The 24595-nt window shown below is 29.8% G+C and overlaps 1 protein-coding gene and 1 long non-coding RNA gene across 4 annotated transcripts; both read right to left on the bottom strand.

Moving 5' to 3' along the window:
* Positions 1 to 7944: 7944 nt before the first annotated feature.
* On the bottom strand, positions 7945 to 8352 carry LOC131598632 (uncharacterized). The gene has a single exon (XM_058871214.1). The coding sequence runs from the start codon at positions 8350 to 8352 to the stop codon at positions 7945 to 7947; it is 408 nt and encodes a 135-aa protein (XP_058727197.1).
* Positions 8353 to 11749: 3397 nt separating this feature from the next.
* LOC131594199 (uncharacterized) lies at positions 11750 to 14471 on the bottom strand. 3 transcript variants are annotated; one of them, XR_009281309.1, is made up of 6 exons: positions 14061 to 14471; positions 13657 to 13783; positions 13280 to 13460; positions 12737 to 12901; positions 12422 to 12575; positions 11750 to 12076 (listed from the first exon to the last, which is right to left on the bottom strand). It is a non-coding gene; the product is annotated as an uncharacterized LOC131594199 (long non-coding RNA). The 3 variants fall into 3 exon arrangements; XR_009281308.1 differs by lacking the exon at positions 12422 to 12575 and having other exon boundaries at positions 13280 to 13553; positions 14061 to 14468; XR_009281307.1 differs by lacking the exon at positions 12422 to 12575 and having other exon boundaries at positions 14061 to 14458.
* Positions 14472 to 24595: the final 10124 nt, after the last annotated feature.

Below are 24595 nucleotides of genomic sequence, written 5' to 3'. Positions count from 1 at the left end.
TTGAATTTACTATTTAAAATAAAAATAGTTAAGTAAAATAAGAGTAGAATTTCGGTAGTAATTAAATATCATCTGCGTGTAATTGCAGAGACTGATTCTTTAAACTGAGAAGTACTACGATAAACACAGCAAATATTTTTTTAAAATAAATTTACATTGTTTCATATTTAAATTTCAAATTTGAATTCTGTTGTTACTACTAATCATTTTTATGTTTGATTAGTTTAATTTTAAGAAAAATAACTAAATAACTATATATGTATATATTTGAAGTGATGGGAAAATCAAAACACAAAAATAACACGAAAAAGTCATTGACATGCACATGAAAGTTTACCTCAATAATTATTGATAGAGTGTAAAGTAGTTGAGTTAGTGTTGGTGATATTTTATTTTTTGAGAGAGATCTAAGTGGTCCCTTTATTGATAGTAACCTCACATAAGGAGGGAAAGATTTTAGTATCCTCAAAGGTTAGTGCCATTTGTAAGTAATTGATCAAAAGCTGGTGGAATCAGAAATAGCATCAAATCACATGTACCCAAAAGAAAATTAAGTCTATTTACTATTTTTTCTATCCATAAACTTTTTTTTTTTGAGAAAATATTAGAACATGCATTGCTTGTGAGTGTTACACTGATATTCAATAAAAATTGATTTTTTTTTTTTTATAGTTTTAAAAAAAAGAATGATTATAATATAAGTTGATATGATAATATGAAGAGTTTTTATTAGATAATAGTGTAAAACTATTTAATATTGTTGGTATATCCTCATTAAACACAATTTTTAATGAACCTTTTTTTTATTGTTTATTACTTAAATATATAATTAGAGTTGATATGGTACTAATCTTTAATTTTGTAGAACTTGAAAAACATAGATAATTCTCTTGACATGCATGCTAATTTTTAACTATGAAAGCATATAGTATATATTATTGTTGTACAGATATTTTTGTGACAAAATTATCATAATTTAAATATATAAAAGAAAAAGTAGGAAGAGTACTCTAATTCAATAAAAAATATATAAGAAGTTACAAGCAAATCGATTAGGACACTACGCCAAATTTGGCTTTTAACAGCACACCTACGAAAGCGCTTTTGCCCAAAAGCGCTCTGGTAGGTTTGGCTAAAAACAAAATTAAAAATCACGCTAGAAAAGCGCTCTTATAGGGGGGGTAATGAAAGCGCTTTCTAAAAGCGCTCTTATAGGGGGTGGGTATGAAAGCGCTTTCTAAAAGCGCTCTTATAGGGGGTGGGTATGAAAGCGCTTTCTAAAAGCGCTCTTATAGGGGGTGGGTATGAAAGCGCTTTTGAAAGCGCTCTTATAGGGGGTGGGTACGAAAGCGCTTTTAGTAATAAAGCGCTGGTATAAAGGGGCATATGAAAGCGCTTCTGAAAAGCGCTCTGGTAGCCCTTTTTAAAATTTTCATAAAACTCAAACACGCTATTTTATTCAGAAACCCAAAACTCCTCCGTACATCTTCTTCTTCTTCCTCGCTCACGTACTCTCTGCTTCCTCGCTCTCACTCCCTCCGCCGTGGTCTCAGCCCCTCCTCCGTCCCTCCGTCGTCGTCTCAACTAGCCGTCGTCGTCTTCTTGCTGCTTCTCTCAGAATCAAAGTCTTGTGGGATTTTAGGGTTTTTCTTGGTCAAAATCAAAGTCTAGTTCTGCTTCTGTTCAGGTAAAGTCTTCCCACTATTTTAAGAGCAAATTGTGAGAATACTTTGAAACATTTATGAGAGATAATGGTATAGTTTACTCTAAAAGTATGATATCAAGCAAATAGTTTCTGGTTCTGCTTCTGTTCATAATTTCTGTAATGTAGAAATTTGTTTTTGTGTTGCTATCTTATTTGATCCTGAAGTGATAATGGTATAGTTTACTCTAAAAGTATGATAGCAAGCAAATAGTTTTTTCTATGTATCTTTGGCTTATGATTCATCATAATGGTATAGTTTACCATGTACAATGTTTGACAAGTCTAATATATCTTATCAACAAATAATCATAGCTTGATATATCTTTGCCATTATATCCAAATCAAATCCCACTCTCCTTTGATTGTGAGTCAGTTCCTTCACTATGCTTCTATTGCTTACTTCTTCTTCTGGATACAGGCTCAACTCTCCGTCACTCACATAAGTTAATTCTTCCGATTTCTCTAAATAACACGATATCACGATAGAGGACGGTTATTGTATTTTGAAAGTTAAAGAAGATGTTTGTGTTATTTAGCTAAATCTAAAGGGAGTTGAGTGTATTTTCCTCTTTATTTTGTTAGACACCAATGCTGCCCCGTTATGAAAATACATGCTAAATTGTTGTTTTCTCATGAGATATAATTGCTCCACCTTGATTTCTCCATTTGTATGACTCAACTATGATTTGTGGTCGTTTTCACGACGTTGTTTTGACATGCGTAGTTGCTGCCCCGGTTTCTAAGTAGTTGTTAAACTTTGATTTACCTTGCGGTACTATGTATCTAGAATTGCTATAACATCTGGGTTATGATTATTTTTCAGGGGATATTAAAGATTTTTTAAAAGAATATCACTAGAGACATCAGATTAGCTTACGGTGTGTGGTTCCAGAAGTTTCTGAATTTACCTTGTGGTACTATGTATCTAGAATCGTTGATTTGTAAGTGGGATCGTTCTAAATATTCGTGTATATTTATATATTAACTTATTTGTGGGATTGATCTAAACATATGCTTTTATATATTTGTTAATTAGATCAATACAAGTGTTCCGAAGTCAACGGGACGCACAGGTATCCCGGACTAAATCAAACAACATTACTTGGATCAAAGTGCAGGTACATTATTTTTCACAATTTTGCTTATAATATTTATGCTACTTGATAAAACAAGACAACTATAAAATCTTATTTGTTTTTCTATGTAGTGTCCGCTACAGCGAAACAGTTCAGATTGCGGATACTTTGTTTTGAGGTTTATGAAAGAAATCCTTCAGGCGAATCAATTAGAGATTCCGCTCACGGTATGAATTTATAACTTAAGATAATTTCATATAATTTATTACATTTAACTAAATATATCATTCATATTATGTTTTTATTTTGTAGTACCTTGACGAATTCCGTGCTGCTGGGTACCCGAGACTTAAGTTGGAAGAAATCAAAGAGGATTTGTGTCACTTTTATATTAAGCAATTTTTCATGTAGGATTTGTGTCGATTTCAACTATAATATTATTGATGTTGTAATGATGTATATATATAATTTTGGATATTATAATGGTATTATATTAGTATATATATTGTCTTACTGATGGCTGAAATGATATCGTCGAAAATATATTACAGGTCGAAAATATTACAGGTTAAAAACATATTACAGGTCAAAAATATTACAGGTCGACTGGGAGGATTAAATTACAGGCTGCACATTAAAATACCTCATTTAGCAACGACAGCGCTTTTAAAAAGCGCTCTTAAAGGTCCACTTACAAAAGCGCTTCTAAGTAAAAGCGCTGCCAAAGATTAATAAAAAAGCATAAAAAAAAAAAAAAACGCAACATACGAAAGCGCTTTTGGAAAAGCGCTCTTATAGGGGGGGCTACCAGAGCGCTTTTTCCAGGAAAGCGCTCTTATAGAGGGGCCTACCAGAGCGCTTTTTCCAGAAAAGCGCTCTTATAGAGGAGGCCTACCAGAGCGCTTTCTGAAGCGCTTTTGTTACCTACGTCAGCGCTGGCTTTCACAGCGCTTTTAAAGCCCATAAAAAGCGCTTTTAAAGCCCCAGCGTGTTGTAGTGGGAGCAATTTAAAAAAATAAAACTAACATGAAGTTACAAGCAAAAAATTTAAAAAATAAATAAACAATGAAAGCATCACACATGAAGAGTCACTCAAAGTCAACAAAAAAAATCCAAAACCAATATGTTCAAGCAAGGTAAGAGTTTCATCGTTCACATGAAAAGTAGTTAAAAGATATTAACATAATCGTTTTTGAGGATGTGCAAGGCAGACTACAACAAATAATTCAAAATTTATTACAACTAAATTGTAGTTAAATAGAACCTTGTAAAATGTTTGTAAATAGAGTCTCTAATTTTTGTGTCATGGTTAAACTACGATTAATCTATACATGTCCTTCCAAAATTTGAGACGACTCTAGATATCAAAGGTATCAAAGAAGAGAATTTAGTCCAATCCACCAAAATGTCAACACATATAACATTTTCTAATAATACAACATCATTATGTGGCATCTAAATCAGTTGCACCATCAAATATCACTATTGGTCAACCTTTGATGGACTCGATTCTCATGACCAATGGAGCAAACTACAATAAATAATGTAAGTAAATCTTACATTATAACCAACTTGAACCCTAGTAGTTTGAACACAATGTACCAAATTTATAAAGAGAGGTCACAAACAATATAAAGATGACACATTGACTCCCGACTAGATGTATAAAGTCTACAAAAGCCACTAACAGTTACACAAAGGTGGTCTTGTAGGGCAAAAGATTATGACGAGTCAAAATCTTATCCAAGAGGAAAAGTCAAGAAAAGAACAAAACATTAATAGTTGCAAAATGCTTATAGACCTAACCAAGAATTTTAAGATATTTACTAGCAAGCCAAACCACATTAAATAACATAACTAAGAGTGCCAAATAGGTCGAGCAAGCAAAGTAATGGTCGATGGAGTCGTGAACCCAAGACCAAGTGTTTGCGACTAAAGAAAGAGATACCCAATGTAAAATAATTTGAAGGTTGGATACAAAATATTTTTCCCAAACAAAATAAATACACCTCTTGATAAAATTCCAAGGCTATACCTCTCACATACTCAAATGGCTACATTCCCCACTACACAATTTTTTAGTCATAGACAAAAGTAAACGAGGAAAGTAAAGATGCTAGAGCATCTCCCATAATCCATATATTTCTTACTAGAAGGATGTAAGGTTCCCATTCATTATCTTCGCATTTATAATTTTAAAGAACCAATCTAAAATAGAATGGATCTTGGCATCCAATTGAGAGATGCCTTTCCACCATACATAATATTCATCTATGGACCAAGAATGAAAACCCCAAAGGGAGATCAAAGTAAGGTTGCCATATCTTGTTGACAAAATATCCTTCGAAAGCTTGTTGTCCCTTGAGATAATCTTCTATATCTATTTCAATAACAAAGCAAGATTAAATGCCCTATAATCCTTCACTCTAAGATCATCACGCTCCATTGATGTGCAACATATGACCACCTAATCCAAGGGATTTTCCTTGCTTTTTTCGACCTTGAAGTTGCTCTGCCCTCTAAAGATTTGGTTTTGTTGCTTGTCTTGTTTATTATCGTTTATCATTTATCACTTTCGTAATTGAGTCTCATTTAAGTTAGATCTTTATAAATATCTTAGAATTGAGCGTAATGCTTTTTAAATAGTGTTTTGCATTGAATCGATGTTTTGCATGTATAAATAAAAAGATTTATTTTTTTAGTGTAAGCAATATGTTTTAAGTAAATTAGTCGAGCTTTTGAATAAAGAATCATATTTGAGATTGATTCAAGTCATGACATTAGTAGGATCTCAAAACATCTTTAAGATTGCAGAAAATTGAGTTTTAGGTGTGTGATTCAAATCACACATCCTATGACTCGAATCAAATGAAACATAGGATTTCAGAAAGTTTGTGAAGCTGACATGATTTGACTCACAGTTTACACTTGAATCGACTCACAGAAATCTATGTTTCGAATCACAGATTTCTTGACTCGAATCATGAAGTAATGCACTTCCATGTTTGCCTTCTGTCTTGTTTGATTTGACTCAAAGTTTCATGACTCAAATCATAATTCTGTCTAGATTCTAATCACACTATACATGACTCGAATCATGACTAAAATGATTTTCTAATAAGTGTAGATCTTATTCCGAATTACTTTTTCACTTGGCTCAAATCATACATGTGCTTATGACCTGAATCAAAGATCATTTTTACCCATTTTTACGCATAATCTCAAGCACCTATATAAATTATTTTCCTCACTCCCTCGCCGTTAAGATTTAGTAATTATTGTGATGATAATCATAACGTTGAAAGTCTTGCTAAAAATATAGAATTCCACTTTTAAAGAATACTTTTGCATCTAAATTCATCTTCAACCTCAAGCAAAATTAACATAAGTTGGTTTTCAATTCTTAAGAAACGTGAAATCATTGCATAGGAGGTTCATTCTTTGCTGTTGTTTATGATTTTTTTTTTTGTTGCAAATCAAGATTTAGATTGTATGATGGTGTAGGAGTTTGACAATCTAGCACACAAAAAAAATATTTTCTCCGTGTCAGGGATGAAGCTACTCATGCAAGTGTGAAGGCATATGCCCCCACCAGTATTAATGTATTTTGACTAGATATAATTGTTCGGCTATTTCTTTTAGTAAACATGATGACCATTGTTATAAGATACTTTTAAATCATATAATTTAATTTTTTAGTAATTAACTTTATATTTATTCTAATTTAAATATTTTATTTATTATCTTACATTACTTTGTCTGACTCAGCCACTGAATGCAATTTCGTTTTTTTTTTCCAAGAAAAAAGTTACATTGAAGAAGACTACTCTCATATCACTTTTGTCTTTTCTTATGCATGCCTAATGTATTGAGCGATCATTTAAGATTGACTTTACATTATTATATACCTACAGATGAAGAAAGCCCTAAATTAATTATTCAAAATTCAAATTAGTTTGTGACATAGTGAGCTTTATACGGGTAATAATAGTCACCTAGTTAGGTCATGAATTGTTCCTTTGACCTAAAATTTGAAGTAATTATATTGGTTCCCTAAAAGAGTACTTTGTTTTTTGTATTTTTAATGACGTTTGCCCACAAACTCTGTTTTTCTTCGGTCTTTGTTTAATTTTAAAAACTAAACTTTTAAATCATAATTTTTTATTGCAATTTGTAAATAACATTCACGTTCGCATTCTTCAATTTAACAAAACCTTTTATATATATATATATATATATATATATATATATATATATATATATATATATATATATATATATATATATATATATATATATATATATATATATATATATATATATATATATATATATATATATATATATATAGTTTAAAGGTAGTGCACTGACAATGTAAACAAACTTTACAAATACATCCAATCAAAATCCTTACACTTGCCATGTCATATTAATTTTTTTAAATTAAAATTGAGTTTTAATTAGATGCATGGTTGTGATTGATTGACAGTGTAAATATATATATATATATATATATATATATATATATATATATATATATGCATGGTTGTGATTGATTGACAGTGTAAAAATATATATATATATATATATATATATATATATATATATATATATATATATATATATATATATATATATATATATATATATATATATATATATATATATATATATATATATATATATATGGTCGGATTGTTTTAGTTTTATAAAAATAATTTTTATAATACAAACTATTATTTGATTTTTTAAATAAGAATTTTGTTTAAATAATTATTAATAAAATATTCTTTTAGAAAAATTTCAACATTCACTATAATTTTCGGATTGTTTTACTATAATTTTTTTTGAAAAATTAAAATTTTTAAAAATGATTTAAATTTGAAACTATTTTAAATAGTTTTTCAAAAAAATTATTTTTGAAATACATCTTTTTGAAAAACAATGTAATTTCGGCTATATAATTTGTTTGAATCAAAAGGAGGAATATATTAATTCAAAATACAAATAAGTACATGACGATCTCTTAGGATCCAGCCAGCAAGAACGACAAACAAAAAAAACATGCCTATAGCATCAAAGTTACTGTATTCTTTCTAAGCCTATTAGTATACCAGCACTTGTATGCAATATTATCTATGATATGCTCAACTATGTTTCTATTCACATTGTTCTTGAAAACTTCATCATTTCTATAATCCACACCTCATATAGAGTTTCAGTGAAGGCTAGTTTAAGGAGACTAGCTTTCCACCCCTTCTTTTCAGTTTCTTGGATAGTCCAATTGAGTTCTTCATCCCAAGCTTTAGGCTCATGTGTAACTTCTATCCATTTAAGAACCTGATCCCAATTGGATTTTGTAATTTTGCATTCAAAAAACAGATGGGTAATAGATTCCTCAATTTCGTTATATAAACTATAATGACTATCGTTGATTATTCCAAATCTTTTCAGCCTATCTTTTGTGGCTATTCTACCGTGACACATCAACCATAAATTCACAACAGCGCGGGGCCTTGCGGTGTTATGGTTCAACAGAAATCTCCACGGAACCCGATCAATTTTCTCCATTAGTAAATTATATATAATTTTCATCGGAAAATTTTCCTTTTGCAGCTGATTACTCCATTCTTGCTTCCATTTCTGGTTCAGGCTAACTTTCTCTCTTTGAGCCAAAACATTGTTGAACATCCAAGAACAGTGACTTCGACTTTCAACCTGCATAATACTCTTTTTTTTTTTTTTTTAAGTAATACATATATATCCACTTAACCCAAAGATTATCCAATTTTCTGCTCAAATTCCACAAACATTTCATCATGGTTACCTGATTTCAGACTGTCAAATTTATAATATCCAATCTTCATGGCATTTCGGTCTACAAACGGTATCCCAGGCCACACGACTTTTTTTTTTCACCTCATTACAACCAATCTAGATATATTTCGACGATTATTTTTAATCTTCAATAATATATAATATATATTTATGTTATAAAATATGAAAATTAATCTTTTAATTTAAAAAAAAATTAAAAAAAATATTTTTTAAAAATAAAAATAAATTCAAATTAAAACAAACATGCCCATAAAGTCAAAGTTGAAACATTATCATGTGGAATATGGATAGTAGCTAAGGTGTTCAAGTCTATTCTGATTCAAATTAAAATCTCAAACCAATCAAAACAATTGAAAATTGTTCAAAATTAAATATTATTAAATATATGATTTTTTTTTTTAATGTAAAAATTGTTTCACATTTGCCCTACTTCACTCGGTTATGGACAAATTCGTGTTTATTCTTTATATTATAATTAATTTAATACAGTATTAACTATATATTTTAATTTTTTTAAAACAAAAGGAAGTTCTTTAACTTGGAGACCTTATATTAAGGGCTGACTCTAAAGGTGGCAAACGGACATGTCCGTCCCGTTTAGATTCGTCTCGTAAAAGTCTGAAAAAAATAGGGTGGGACTGACATAGTTAAGGGTGCGGACCTAAAACTTTGATTTGTCCTGGAAAAAAATTTAAGCGTAAAAATATAAAAATTTATGTTAATTTCCATGTCCGCAAAAGCCCGCATAAAAAATAAGACGGAGCGGGATGGTCACATTAACAGGTGCAGGAAAAACGGGCATGTTCAACGGGCCGGATATACATTTTGTCAACCCTAGTTGTATCGCCCTTACTCAAGATCAACCCTGGTCATATTTTGATGTTCATTATTTTTAAATTTATTTTTTTAATTTTTATATTGTAGTGAAGGTTGTCTATGTCACGTTGCTTAATTAATACTAAGAGATGAATCTTAAATAAGCAATCTCAAATTAAAAGAAATTTGAGTTTGGTCCAAAAACAATAACATAAAGTTTGATCACGTCATGGATGATTGAAATTTGAAAGTGATTATTAGCATGGCTAGGATCTTCTTCCTGCTGAAAAGAATATACTACTCCACTGGATTTTAAATATTGATAGCGTGTGTTAACGTGATCTTAAAATAAAGCACTGTCAAAGAAGTAAAGTAAAGTAGTTTGAAAAATATATTTTTTATTAAAATTGAAATGAGATGATCTTAGTGTAAATATATTTAATGTAAAGCAAAACTTTTTTTATGACAATTTGTTTTTAATTAAATGGAAAAAGCTATTTTATTTATGATCTCCTTGTCATTTGTCATTTTGAGGTTTGAAGACAAAATCAAATGAACCAAATATTTAAATTTCAATGCTATAAATCATGTTTATAAGAGGTAAAGTCAATTCTAAAACTTTTCATCATAAATCCAAACTCAAAGCTTACCAATTAGTGGCTAAGAATTGCTAAATCCATCCATGCGTGTGCTATATATAATTTGTGGCTGCAGATTTAAGGTTATCCATCCTCATAAATTATGATAAATATTCAATATGTATTAATGTACTTATTCATGATTCACAGAAAAAAATCTTTTCATAGAAAAATTTAAAAGAGAGTTTAGCACTAGTTATATAGGTGAGATTATAATAATTATTTTTTCTTGTATTCATTAATTAACAAATAAGATTTTTTTTATTATTTTATTTATAGCGCAAAAAAGTATAATATCGGCATAATTGTTATAAAATTAACCAAAACAATATAGAGATGAAGGAGAGAAAGAGTAGAGAAAATGTAATATTGTATTATCATCTTTCAAGTAGTTCTCTTTACATTGCAAAGTGGTATCTATTTATAGGACATTAGGAAGATGAAAAATCATAACCTTACTATACCACTTAATAAGGAATATGAAGATGAAAGATAAGAATATATATGGACATCTACAATATTTATTCATAACACTCCCCCTTGGATGTCCATTGAGGATATGCCTCGTTAAAACCTTACTAGAGAAAACCCAGTGGGAAAAATTCTAGTGAAGGAAAAAGAGTACAATATCCCTTGAATGTGAATTGCCTCGTTAAAAACCTTACCAGGAAAACCCAATGGGACAAAACCATGGTGAAGGAAAAAAGAGTGCAAAACATATGTATTTCTCCCCCTCACGCAGACATTTACATGTGAGACGATATTCTTTGTAGTCGTTGCTTAAAATGTCTTCTTCGAAGTGACTTCATGTAGTGGTAATAGTTATGCAGGATTTTATGAAGTTGTTTCCATGATTTGTTTCATAGATCTCCATGAAATGGTTGTACCATCACATGTAAATAAATAACCTCTTTCTGATCTACCATTGTGAGAATCTGACAAGTAACCTGCATCTCTAAGATAACGAAGTATATGTTTGACCGCTTTCCAATTTCTTCGTATAGGTGAATAATTCTATCTTACTTATAGATTGACCGCAAATGATATATCATGATGTGTATATTTATCAAGGTGCATTAGTACTCCAATTGCACTAAGATATGGTACTTCTGGACCAAGCAATTTTTATCCTTTTCTCGAGGCCTAAAAAGATCTTTCTCCACATCTAATGATCTAACAACCATATTGGAGTAGGAAACATGTGACATTTGTTCATATAGAATCATTTCAACACTTTTCTATATAGCCTTTTGATGTACAAATATTCTTTTGTCCACATGCTCAATTTAGAAACCTAGACATATTTTGTCTTTTCTAGGTCCTTCATCTCAAAATCTTTATTTAAACAATTTGTAGCTTTTGGAAGCTCTTCAGGAGTTTCAATAATACTAATGTCATCCACATAGACAACTATTATTGCAAATACTTTTCCACACACTACAAAAAATGCGCCTTGATAGCGGGGGTTATTTTACCAATTAGCGGGGGTTTTTGACCTCCGCAGGATGTTTTGCGGGAGTTTTGAAAACTACCGCTTATAGGATTCCCACAATTTATTTGCGGGGAGTTTGAGCGACCGCTGGTATCTTGGTTGAATAAACTTGGGAGGTTTCTTAACGGAGGTTCTAAACCCCCGCAAAATATTAAAGATAAGCAAAAAAAACTGAATCAAATTTTTTTTATTAATTTTTAAAAAAGTCAGGATAATTTTTATATTAATAATATAATAAGTAAAAAATTAAAACACAAAATTTACTTAAACAAATAATCCACAACTCTATAAAAACTAGACAAATATACTAAAAATACTGTATAACTTTGACACACCAAAACTTTGACATATCAAACTCACAACAACATTTAAGTGACAACAACATTTAAGTGATCCAGTCTGCCTTAATAATAGCTCCCTTGTGAACTTGATGCCCACATAAAGATGATTATGAAGAAGTGAAAAATTGATTGAAAACTGGAACTTGATCTCCCCGTATAAAATAGCCAACCTGTAAATATAATCCACCATTGATGTAAACTGGTTATGACGAAGTGCAAAATTGATTGAAAACTCGTACTAATAACATCATCTTTATTTGAAACTTATAAGTATTTTAGATTCATTCATACTAAGAAAATATCCTAATATATGAACATTTTAATATGGGTTATTCAACTTTATTGATTTATTTATCTCTCCATCAAAACATTCATATCAGATAGTATGTAATAATATTAGCTATCATCCTTTTCTTAAATTTACAAAATAAGACAAAATTCTTAACACCATCAGGACCTTGCAAACCTAAAATTACACATTATATTACAAAGAGACACAAGGCACAAAAACTTACTTTTCCATTTAATACCTGACACATTCCATATGCACATATTTCTTTTATAGTTAGTCCACCTAACAGTCAAGTATTACTCCCCACTTTTAAAAAATAAGGAGAAGACATGTAGAAACAAACTTGCAACAGTTGAAATCACAAGTATTTTTATTCACTACACACACAATAAATTGTCATCATAAAGTTATAAATGCAGATTTTTATCAATTATCACAACACTTCAATATATACTATTAAGTAAAGTCGAGCACATAGCTAAACACTTCAATAAAAAGTTAGGAAACCATGATGGAAACAATAATAACAGAAACTCACAATTAGAAAACTGACTTCAACTCCACTTATGACGCCTCTTTCACATTTTAAGACTAAATATCAACATTGGTTCCCTTATTCTCTTTCTCATCCTCAACAATTATCTTCCAATATCATCTATCACATGTATTTCACCGTCCTCTGTCGATGCCACATGGTACAATTCTACATAAACACATGACACAAATGTATAAGAAATGTTAAAAAGAAATGTGAATTGATGGTTGAGAAATTAAACTCGCCAAAACTTATAAAAAAACAGGATAGGTGCGACATTTCTCTTTAAGTTTAGATATACACAATAAAAAACAAATAAGTCTCGAGTCATGAATAGTACTTATAAAATTATTGAAACAACTAATAGGTATTTGTTAACGCCCACCCTTAATTTACTCATCCACACATGATCTTCATTTCATTATTATTTACCTTTTTAAAACAAAAACCAAACAAAATCTAAAGACCTATTAGTTACTATATAAAAGGGAAACCTTAGCAAGATTACAAAGACAATAAGAATAAATCAAGTTATTTTTAAAGTACCTGGAGAAGAAGGTAGCTAAAGCCAACAACATTCTTAATGACTTTGAAAGTCTGACGATAAGGTAAATAATGAAAATCAGATCATCTTCCAACTTTGAAAAATTCCCCAGTTTCACTGTAGTTAATCCTCTATCAATACTTCTATAGTTAAAGAACCAAAGCGATGCTAGCAGCAGTAAGGCTGCAACAAAAAACAAGGATCCCACGTGGACGGATCAACCATTGCAGGACTTAGAATAGTAGACTTTTGCATCAAATCTTCTAATCAGTGATTCTAATGCACCAAATTAATGACTCAATTAATTATGAGGCAATTCAAAGATTAAAGACCATTACTAGCTAGAATTCAAACCGAACAGGGGTAAAAAGTAAATCACCTCATAATTCTCCATATTTTTGCATCTCCCACTTGCTACTTTAATACATGGAAATTCACGAGATTCCACAAAACTTCCAAATATATAACTCCAAATCCATGAGATGCCACAAAAATATTTAGACAACCTGAATTTCACAGAAGAGAGAGAGAGAGAGAGAGAGAGAGAGAGAGATGAGGGATTACTCTTCTGTTGAAATCAAAACAAAATATAAATATTACAGTAATTTCACATAACTATTGAACCCTAAAATCCTAAATCAAATGTCAAATCTCTTTCTCACTGAAATTAGAATGAGTGAGAGATAAGGTTGAATTAGAATGAAGGTTTGGGAAGAAGGAATTTTAGGGTTGAGGGAAACCCTAAATGTCTAATAAAGAAGAGATAAAGAAGGAAAAGCTAACCTTAACGAGAAAGACGACCGAAGAGTAGAGGACGGCTGTTGTGAGCAGTAAACAACGATGGAAAGCCAACGGCGGTGGGCTGGAATCGTAGTGGTGGTTGTGTCTCTTGAGAAGCAGCGATAGGTTTGGAGCTTTCACGTGAATAAAAACCCCTTTGATGACTATTCTAATTCTTATTTATTATTAATTTCATATATAAATGGATATAATTAGGCGCAAAAAAATTTAATAAATCAATTAAAATAACATTGCAATGATTAGAAAAGGGTGCCAAAATTTATCTAATTAAGGGGGTTTAAAACCTCCCTTGAACAGTTTAAAATTTTCCCCGTTGAACCGAAAATGTCCCTTTTTATTCTAATTTGAAGGGGTTTTATAAAACCGCCGCAAAATAACCGCCCCAATCTAGCGCGTTTTTTGTAGTGACACCATTTTATGAAAATACAAGGACAAATTGAGTTATTAGTATATTCGTCATTTAGTAAATATTCACTGAGGCGATTATACCACATGCATCCAGATTCTTTCAGCCCATAGAGAGACTTGTTCAATTTTATGTAGTAGTTTTCTCGAGATCCACAACTACGTGCCTCTGGTATATTGAACCCTTCAGGGAGTTTCACATAAATGTCACTATTAAGTGAACCATATAAATAAGATGTCATTACATCCATCATGTTCAAATTAAGTCCTTCATGTGTTACAAGACTAATTAATCAAAAATTGATTGAATCCACTACAGGTGAATATGTTTTTATCAAAATCTATCTTAGGTCTTTGTGAAAATCATTGAGCAATAAATCAGACTTCATATCATTCTTATTTTTCTTTTTCACAAAAACTCATTTATATCCAATTAGTTTCACACCTTGAGGTGTTCAGACTACAGGTCCAAAAGTGAGTCACTTGTAAAGTGAGTTTAATTCTTCTTCAATTGAATATATTTATTTTGGCCAATTCTCACTTAGTCTACAATCTTTAATAGACTTTGACTCATGATCCTCGTTATCATTGATCACTTTTAGCGCTATATTGTATACAAAGACATTGTCAATATTGACTTTATTTAGTTATCTCAATTTCGGTTCCATTCCATTTCATCCATGACATAATTTATCGAGATCTCTTTATTTCATATTTCAAGTACTTGATTTGTTCTTCTGGAACTGAAAATTAAATTAGATCAAAGTGCTTTTAGCATTTTCATATCCTCACTTGGGTCATTTTTAGTTTCTTTTCTTAGTAGAGGACTTTTAACATTGGAACCGACTTTCATACCACGCTTCAGGCGCATCAACAACTCATTTGCAATATTATATTATCCAATAGGAGAATCAACTTTGAGTGGAGTATTATCAGCTGATAATTTATTTCATAAACTTTGCAAATGAATAATATTTTGAACTTTTGGTTCATATTGATTTGTACGAGGATCAAGACAACAATTTATTTTAAATTGTTCATTTGAACTTCTTGTTCATGATTTTAGTTGTTCATTTGAACTTCTTGTTCATGATTTCAGCTGCTTATTCCCTCCCCCTAATATTGGGAAAATTAATTTATCAAGTGATAATCAGCCTACTGGGCTGCAATCAAGTATTTGATTATTTTCTCAAAATATATCCTCAAAATTGAGAGTCATATTAATTATATTTTTCCAATATTCTTTCGTGACTCATCTTAATGTATTATATTGGAGCAATTGGAAGATACACAACACATCCAAATATTCACTTAGATGAGAAGTATAAGAATAAATTAGGGAGGACTAAGATATAGTATACTGTTGGCTTAATGTGAATAAATATCTTAATATCATACTTTGGGTGTTTCAAATATATAATTTAGAATTGATGATCTCATAAGTATCAACCATATAATTAACTTTAGACGTCTAAAGAATGGATCTTCGGGTCCATTTTCTTTTTATGAACATATATTACATGATATTTAATATCAATTTTAATAATATATGTGATACTTATACAGAAATTTTTAAAAAAAATCTAAAAAATAAGATCTTAGTCTAATTAGTTGAGAAAATAATTTCACAAACTTTTGGTTGTGAGTAGAGACATATGCATGCTATTTTAGTCTATGCAACAATTCATATCATAAAAATGCAATTTCTCAAATTTTCATTTTCCTTTAGAAACACAAAAAAATTTAATGGATTGAAGAAACTTCTGGTTCTTCAATACAAATTATTCGCATCATATTATATCCAAGATGACCAACCGGTTTTACCAACGACACATTTAAGTAAACTACTGGTTTACAATAACATGTGCTTAAATTGTATAATATAAGTGTAGTACAAGCCCGAGAGAAAAATCGATACCTTTTCTATTATACATTTTATGTCCAAATTCATTTGTGTAATACAAGGATATTCAATACCTCCAGTATAATTCAAAATCAATATAATAGTATCTCATTATTAAACACTTTAATCAAATACATTCATATGAACATATGATCATATAATTATCAAACAGTTACCCCTTATAAAATTAAACATATTTAATCAAACAATATTATATCACTAAAATTATATCGTCATATAATTAATTTGATTCACTATCCTTCAGAGATGGATAAGTTCTTCAGGAACTATAAAAATAATTTGTTATAAACAATAATCTAAAAAATATATATAATCTTAAGTATTGAACGTTGAATTATTCTGGAATTCATCAATTATTGATAAACACAATATTCGATTAAACTCAATCTTTGAACAATAATTTGGAGTTAGTTTAATAATTTTTAGTTCTACAAATATCACATCACAAACTATTTCCATAAACAATGGTCAATAAAAATTATTCTTTGAGCAATCCTTCAGGGATATGTTATTAGTATAGATGCAATCCTTATAGGATTCAATAATATCATGATGAAATTCTTCTAATATTATAGATACAATATTTTAAGATGTGATAAATCCTTATTTTAAAACTTTAACTCTTCGGGAATTATATATCACAATTGATCTTCGTAGTGATAAAAAAAATTGTGTGTGGGTAGTTCTTCAGGAACTTAATCACAATAGTTCTTCATGAACTCAATCACATTTTGTAGTTCTTCAGGAATTATATATCAAACTCAATATTATCCTTCTAGGATATTTGATATGTTCTTCAAGAACTATATAACAAACTTAATACTATCTTTAATGGATATTTGTTAAGTTCTTCAGGAACTATATAACAAACACGTTATTTTGTAATCATTTAGAGAATATTGATAATCTAATAAGATATAATATCAAAATTCAACACGGATAATGAGAAAGAAAAATAATAAAATAATTACCTAATATTACCTCTAACACTTAGGACTTCAAAATTTTTTTCTTCCAAGTTTGGTAGAGCTTCGTGCTGATAACGTGTTATAAAATTAACCAAAACAATATAGAGATGGAGAGATGAAGGAGAGAAAGAGTAGAGAAAATGTAATATTGTATTATCATCTTTCAAGTAGTTCTCTTTACATTGCAAAGTGGTATCTATTTATAGGACATTAGGAAGATGAAAAATCATAACCTTACTATACCACTTAATAAGGAATATGAAGATGAAAGATAAGAATATATATGGACATCCACAATATTTATTCATAACAATCAATATTTTTTGATCTTATACTCGATATATTTTAATTGATATTTTTTTCTAACAAGTGATATCTATAGTTTTGGTTTATTACACAATTTAATTTAATTTTTATTATTCACAATAGATGGGTCAAACACAATTTAATTTAATTTTTATTATTCACAATATATTTTAATTTTTAAAAACGTACTCATTTGACTTATGGTTTTCTTGAAATAAAGTACTTTGGAAAATTTTAAAAAAATTCTAATTGGTTGTTGGTTATGGAAATGATGAGAGAGAATGTAAGTTAAATGCAATTTGCATTTAATTTTATCTTAAAAGAAATGAAAGATGGTTTTTTTCTCTTATATTTTGGACTAGAAAAATACATTTTTTTCTCTTATATTTTGGAACGAAGGGAGTACTTCATTTAGAAGCCTAGAACATGATAACATTTGGACAAATTCAAAAATTGATAGATCAAAGTTCTCTCATCATGATGCGCAAGAAACTTTTGTGACACATTATGGACGAAACTTGAAACATTGTACAAAAGAAAGATAACCCATAATAAAACCTTTGTTAGTTTAGGATTGGTGAACCTCAAGTATTGATAGATCTAGAGTGTTTCCAAACACTTAGCTATTTTTAAATAGGGAAAAAAATATTTGTACACCTTTTTCTAACACTTACACTTTATTAGTATATATAAAGTCTACAAACTATATATTTTTTAATAGTTTATCCAACCTTGATTTTTGTGCAAGAGAATTTTGTGTTATAATGACATACGGTGTATGATATGGTGTAACAAAATTCAGTGTCAAAATAGCAATGTTGTTTCAAATATCGGTAAATCAACTCACCAATATGAAAATGGTGCTTAAAGATGAATTGAAAGCATTGTTACTTCTAAGTTCATTGTGAAACAATCGGGACATACTTGTTGTTTTATTGCGTAACTCAACATCATAAGATGTTCTAACATCGCACATTGTAAAAGATAGTATATTGAATAAAGAATTACGAATTAAGGAACAATGAATGTTGTTAGAGTTTAAGGATCTTGTCATAGAGTATCATGGAATAAGCATCCACAATACTAGATACAAGTCAATGGATGAGTCTAGAGATAAGTTCAAGGGAAGGTCGTAGACAAGAAAAGACGTAAAATGTTATTACTGTCACGGGAAAGGTCATACGAAGAGAGAATATAGGAACCTCAAAAGAGAGCATCAAGAAAATGTTGATGCGAGTAACATAGTCGCTACCATTTTTAAGCCATTGAGGTACTTTTCATTTGTGATGATGGTCATGTTAATTTTACATCACAAGATATATGTTGGGTCATAGAATTGAACGCATCATTTCATGTAGCATTATAAAGAGATTTTGTTTCCTCCTATACAAGCGATGATTTTGATCATGTGAGGATGATGAATGATAATAGATCCATGATTGTAGGGAAAAATGTTTTATAATAAGAACACACTAATTTCCATTTAACACTGAAAAAATGTGAGACATATTCCTAACATGTGTTTCATTATATCCACAAGACTACTAGATAGAGAAAGTTATACTAGTGTCTTTAGAGATAGGCAAGAAAGAAAGTACTCATTATATAATAGAAGCCAAAGTCAATAATGGATGTGTTAATAATTTCGGAGAAGACGCCTTGATTGAGCTATGTTATCAAAATCTCAAACATATCAGTGAGAAAAAAATTTAAATTCTAGAAAAAAATTATTTTAATGGATAAGAAAGGTTTGAAGATATATGTTAAACCATGTACACATTACTTGGCTAGAAAGTAACATAGAGTTTCATCCCGCAATGAGGCCCCTCATAGAAAACCAAATGTTTTAGATATGATGCATTCGGATGTTTATGGTCCAATGACCACTAGTACTTATGGTGGATGTAAGGTATTTTGTTACCTTTATTGATGACAACTCCAAGAAGGTTTGGGTGTATGCCTTCAAAACAAAAGACCAATATTTTTAGTATTTAAACAATTTCATGCTAGTTTTGAGAGAGTGCGAGCAATTTTATCAGATGCCAAATCATGCAATAGCTTTTGGGGTTAGGCTATGGGGATTGTAGTTGAGTTCATCAACTTATCCCCTTCATCTCCATTGAATGATGATGTTCCAAATAAGTTTAGAATAAGTAAAAATGTATCTTGCAACTATTTGAAGGTGCTATATTGTATAACGTTTTTTCATGTTCTAAAGGAGGAAATACCAAAACTCGGCTCACAGGCTAAAGAAATTATCTTCTTGAGATTTAGAAATGAAGAAAATAGATACATGTTTTGGGAACCTGTCAAGAAAAAGATTAATATAAGAAGAGATGTTGTCTTTTTTGAAGACAATAATTTTGAAGATATTCAAATGGGAGTTAATCATTTTATTTATATAGAATATCCAATCTACTTGGATTAAATTCTTCTTCTAAAGCATAGTAGGGGATATGAAATAGAATATATTGGAGATGCAAAAACTGAACCTGAATTTGATAATGATCCAGTCAAAAAAAGTAATAGATTGTAATAGAAGCGGTGGTGATAATGGTGATATGAAGAAGACTATGAGGATGATGAACAAGATCCACAATTAAGAAGGTTAGATACAAAAGTTTTGTTACTCAATGTTGGGGAAGAACTTGATTCTTATGAAGAACTTGTGATGGATAACCATAAAAGGAGTGGTTTAAAGCCATGCTAGAATAAATGCAATTATTTCATGAGAACCTCTCATATAAGTTAGTAGATTTATCGAAAGGTGAAAGAGCACTAAAAAACAAATGGGTGTATAAGTTCAAGATTGTGGAGAATAACTCACAACTTAGATACAAGTCCAGATTAGTTATGAAAAACTTCAATCAAAATAAAGACATTGACTTTGAAGATATTTTTCACTCGTGGTAAAGATGTCATCAATTCGGGTGGTGCTTGGTTTAACGGAAATTGTGAATCTAGATGTGGAGTAGTAAGATGCGAAGATTGCATTTCTTTATAGTGTTTTAGAAGAAGAAATTTACATGTAGAAAGAAAAGGGATTCAACGTCAAATGCAAAGAATATATAGAAATTGTCTAAATAAAAGTCTCTATGGACTTAAACATGCATCACATTAATAGTACGAGAAGTTTGATTACTTCATAATTAAACATGGATATTTAAGGATTATTTATAAATATTGTGTATTTATGAAGATGTTTGTTGATGGTGAGTTCATTATACTTCTTTTGTATGTTGATGATATATTGATTGTAGGACAAAATAATTTTAAGATCACTAAGTTAAAGAATAAAATGAAGAAGTATTTTGTTATGAAAGACTTAGAACCAACAAAGCATATTTCGGTATGTCCATATGTAGTGATTAGAAGGAACACAATTTAAAGTCATCACAAGAAAAACATATTTGAGAATGTATTTGAGTTGTTTCACATAGAAAGGCAAATCCAATTTTTATTCCACTTCCTAGTCACTTTGTTTGTAGGTCAAAACAAAGTTCTCCATGCAAAATTGAAAAGGAAGATATTCACAAGGTGTCATATGCCTCAGTTGTTGGAATCTTAATGTATACAATGGTATGAACTTAAGAAGATATAACAAATGTGATTGGTGTTGTTAGCAAAATTTTAGTTAAACCAGTAAAGAGCATTAGAATATCAAAGGAACTTACAAAATAACTTCATGTTTTGAAATTAGAAATTTTGAATTGAATGACTACGTATGCAAATATAAAGGTAGATATTGATTCTAGAAAATATACTTATGGATTCCTAATTACATTTTTATATGGAGTTCTTGGGTATATTCTAGAAAATATATTTATGATACAAAAATTGAGTTCTTTTGGTATATTCATCCACACAAATTTAAATCAGTTTAAAATTCAAGAAAATGTGATTGAGAAAGTTATGAGTGGTACAAGCGCGACATATAGTTTTTATGCCAACCAGGGCAGTGTTGAACCCTCACCACCAAATAAAGATATCCTTAAGAGATTAGAGATGATGATGGCGAGTATTAATGAAGATTCAATCTTGACTATTTCCCTAAGACAAGATCCAGAGCAGTTGTTTGTACTTTGTAAGCTCTCTATACATGAATTTTTGAAGGGGGTGAGTTGCTAGACAATTCCGTATTACAATTGTGGTGCTCGTAAGTATAATTTTTACGTTGATTTCTATTTATATTCATACTTTCTTTTTCTTTAACATAAGTATTGTATCTTGGATGCTGTGAAGATTGCTCTTACTCGTGATTCTCCAGGACACGAAATAAAAAATTACTTACAAGACAAGTTGATGAAGAAAAGGAAGACCAAAGATTGTTATTTGGCTCTGTTTGACCACGGGTAAGTATATATTAATTTGTGTTTTCATTTATAAATCAATTTTATCCATATTAACTGAATTTTTATGGAGGCGACATTGGAAACTACTAGTCATATGTCCAAAGAAAAATACTATAGTTGTGTTATGCTCGTTGCACCATGGACTGCCCGAAGTTGTGATTAACACTTTGAATGGGTAAGTGTTATTATTTTCAATACTCATATTTAACTTTAGAATTGAATAGTTATTATTTATGTTAAATTTTAACCGACATGTGTAGAGTGATGGAGGAATTTAACGCGCGCAAAAAGAATCTTATTGGTCAAAATCCACGCTATGTTAAATCAACAGTAAGTATATTACCTGTAGTTTTTGAGATTATATTATTTATGTGTATTAGTGTGACATAAATAAACCAAAATTATCTGTAGTGGTGAAAACAACCTGACAACTATTTTTGTGGATACTATGTTATGAGATATATGCTCCATATTATCTTCAGATGCATTACAGATAGATGGATGAAGAAATATGTATTAGGTTAATCCAATATACACACACATATGTATACTTATAAGTTAATGTTGTTTTTACCTTATCATACTTTAAATTTTGCTATAATTATAGGAGCTTAGCAACCAAATACCATACTCGAAAGAAGAAATTGATGACATTCGATCACGTTGGGCCAGTTTATTCTTATCTTGTTATGAATTTCTACAACAACAATAATTTTTCTTGGTTGTTGTAATATTAATTTGTATATGAACAGAGGTATTGTCAATTTGATGTGCAAATATGCAAATGACAAATCTGTGTATTCTGTCTTGATGATGATAACATGTAAATTTTTACATTTTATTTAAGATAATATGATATATTTCAATTATTTACATATTTTGTAGTTTCTGTTAAAAAATGATACATGCGGGTTAATAGATTTATAATGATATGATACAGAGCAATGAAAATGATTCAGGCAAAAAAAATACACGCTAGTGAAATTAGTGCAAATACAACAAAAAATAAGATTAAACTCCTAGGTTATCACATAAAATCGAGGTAAAAGAATAACTTATTATCTGAGATTTTAAATAAAAACAAAAGGTATATGACGCGCGCAACAAAATTTAGAAAATAAAAATATGTAGTTTTTTGTGATCGAACACATGACTTTTTCACACTTTAACCTCGGTGTTTAAAACACCGAGGTGTTAAGTGCTAATTTTTCATGTTGCCCTTCGTTACCTCGCCTGGGTAACCGAGGTTAAAAACAATTCACGACCGACGTTACAAGCGTTATTTGTAGTAGTGTATCGTGACAATTGAAGCTACAAAAATGTGTTATTTTGTCTACGTCATATGCATAGTTCATTGTAACAACATAAGCTTACAAATAAATGTTGTAAATGAATTGATTATTGCACAAATTAGAGCAAGATCAACATAAGTATGTCATACATCAGGAAAGTTATACTACAATTCACTTTAGGAAGAATTTGAGTTTTCATCGAGGTCAAAGCACGTAGATGTGAGATATCACTAGAGACATGATATGTTAGATTTCAAGCAATTACAACTTGGAAAAATTCATACTAATAACAATTGTTTAGATATGATGACATAATCTATATCTAAGAACAAATACGAGTTCAACAAAAGCGTTGTTAGTTATGGGTAAAATAATATATTTATTCGAGTCCCACATTGAGTAGTCGGAAGAAAAAAGAATTGTAGAATTAATATAAATAAAAATAGCTAGTTTGAGTTTTGTCACCTAAACAAAATGTAGTCTTGTGAGTGCAATGAAGTTTTGGTAGTTGTGTGTCATGGGAGAGTTTGGAGAGAGTTTGAAATGTTTTTTGTCCAAAAATTATAGAGAATTTGTAATTTTTCTGTTCAAAAATTATAATTGGAAGGAAGAACCTGTAATTATTCCATTAAATAATTGTAGTAGAGAGAGTTTACAATTTTTACATATAGTTGAAAGAAAATTTACAATTTTTTCATTCAAAAATTACAATTTTGAAGATTTTACAATTTTCTCTTTAAAATTTACCATTGTAAGAGAGTTTGTAATTTCTTTTATAAAAATAAAAATAAAAATAATAAATTTGTGAGCTTTACTTTTAAATTTTGAGTTAAAAGGTAGTGCACTGACAGTGTAAAATAATTTTACACTGTCATCCAATAGAAAGCTATCAATTAGTCATGTCATTAAATTATTTTTTAAATAAAAGTGTGGTTTAATTGAATACATGGTGGTGATTGGTTGACAGTGTAAAAATATTTTACACTGTTAGTGCATCACCGCTTTTCTCTTAAATTTTTTTGTTTTTTCTTTAATGAATGTGGTTTTTGCGTGCGTTGTAGTATTTATTTATTTGCTATTTTCTCAACTCCTAAACTATTGGAGCCCTTCACATAAATTAAGAATGGGAGACAGCTGGATTTTTTCTCTTTAGAGAAAGAGAAAAATAAATAAATAAATACTTTTGCTTAAGAAAAAAAGTAAAGAAAATGAAAGAATGTACAACAGTTTTAGAAGAAGATTAGCAGAACAAACTCTTCTTTATATATGG

Source organism: Vicia villosa, linkage group LG4, assembly GCF_029867415.1.
Source record: "Vicia villosa cultivar HV-30 ecotype Madison, WI linkage group LG4, Vvil1.0, whole genome shotgun sequence".
Lineage (NCBI taxonomy): Eukaryota > Viridiplantae > Streptophyta > Magnoliopsida > Fabales > Fabaceae > Vicia > Vicia villosa.
The sequence above is the reverse complement of the archived record's forward strand: the minus strand, read 5'-3'. Positions and strand labels throughout refer to the sequence as shown.